Source organism: Egretta garzetta, unplaced genomic scaffold (genome assembly GCF_000687185.1).
Source record: "Egretta garzetta isolate BGI_Z169 unplaced genomic scaffold, ASM68718v1 scaffold368, whole genome shotgun sequence".
Taxonomy (NCBI): domain Eukaryota; kingdom Metazoa; phylum Chordata; class Aves; order Pelecaniformes; family Ardeidae; genus Egretta; species Egretta garzetta.
The window spans coordinates 386,389-387,550 of NW_009260684.1; the positions used below are offsets into that span (position 1 = coordinate 386,389).

The window sequence follows — 1,162 nt, forward strand, 5'->3', positions numbered from 1 at the left end:
CCCGCCTGGTCGCCCCGCAGCCCCCGTCCAGTTCCCAGTGCCAGGGTGCCGCCTGCCCCAGGAGTCCCAGGGGTCCCGGGGTCGGCTCCGTCCTGCCCGCAGGGCTTTCCCCGGGAACCCCTAATCCCCAGGGGCCCGGCTCTGCTCCGGTTTAAGAGGATCGCTGGAGCTTACGGTGAGCAGCTGGGAGAGCCGGGCAGCGGGCTCCATCCCGGGGACGCTGCGGGCCCCGGCAGCGTCGCTCCGGGGGGGATTTGCACACGTTGGGGTGCAGGAAGGCCCCGAGGGAGCGTTCAGCCAAACCTCATCCCCAAGACACGATTTTTCCCGGTGTCGCTCATCCCCAACTCATCCGAGAGCAAGGAGATGGGGATGGGACATCCAAAGCATTGTCCCCAGCGAGGGGAAACTGAGGCACGAGCCATGACAGGATCACCAGGGGGCAGAACCCCGCTGCGTTCCCTGCCTGTGACTTGGGAGACATCCCACAGCGGGTTTCCACCGGATCCCACACCCGTCGATGGACGCGGGGGAGCTCTCCCGGGGCCGGCAGCGTGCTGGAGGCGGGAGCGTGCCGGGCTTTTCCCGGAGCATCGCCCTGTTGTGTCTTTCCTGCATCCTGTGAGAAAACAAACAAATCCCTGGCAGTGATGGCCCCGATGGGGCCCGGCTGCGGCTTCATCCTCACCCAGCGGAAATCCAATTCTCCCATTTTTTTGGCAATGGATTTTTTTTTGGCAGGGGGGTGGATGTCCGGTGGCCGGGGGCAAGTCCCAATACCCCCCATGGCTCTGCCTTCCCTGTTCCCAGCCCCTCAATAGCATCTTTGGAACGGAATTACTGGGTGCGCGTGCAGCTCTTGGCTTATCTCTGGCATGGCCGTCTGGCATGCGCCGGCCGCACTCGGGATGCTTTTACTGAGGGTTTCCTTTCCTGGGATGGGTTTTTCCCAGGATGGGTCCCCCCACCCCCTAGCACCTCCGCACCCACTGGCTTGGGGTTGGAGCCAGGGGGGGTCCGTCCAGGACCCCCAGCTTGGGTACATGTGCTGGGCCATCCTGGCAAGAGAGGGTATTCTGTGCAGATCCCAATGGTTCCCAACTTCTTTGCTAGAAACTCCCCCAAATTTCACTCCCCCTGGCACAGCAGCCCCTCTGGGAGC

General features: G+C 63.7%; 1 protein-coding gene across 1 annotated transcript in view; it reads left to right on the forward strand.

Annotated features, from left to right (window-relative positions):
• The first annotated feature begins 520 nt into the window (after window positions 1-520).
• Window positions 521-1,162, forward strand: part of LOC104132559 (discoidin, CUB and LCCL domain-containing protein 1-like) — an 11,964-nt gene continuing 11,322 nt past the window's right edge. The window contains 1 exon segment of the mRNA XM_035901303.1: window positions 521-563. Within this exon segment, the coding sequence (XP_035757196.1) occupies window positions 521-563 (43 nt within the window).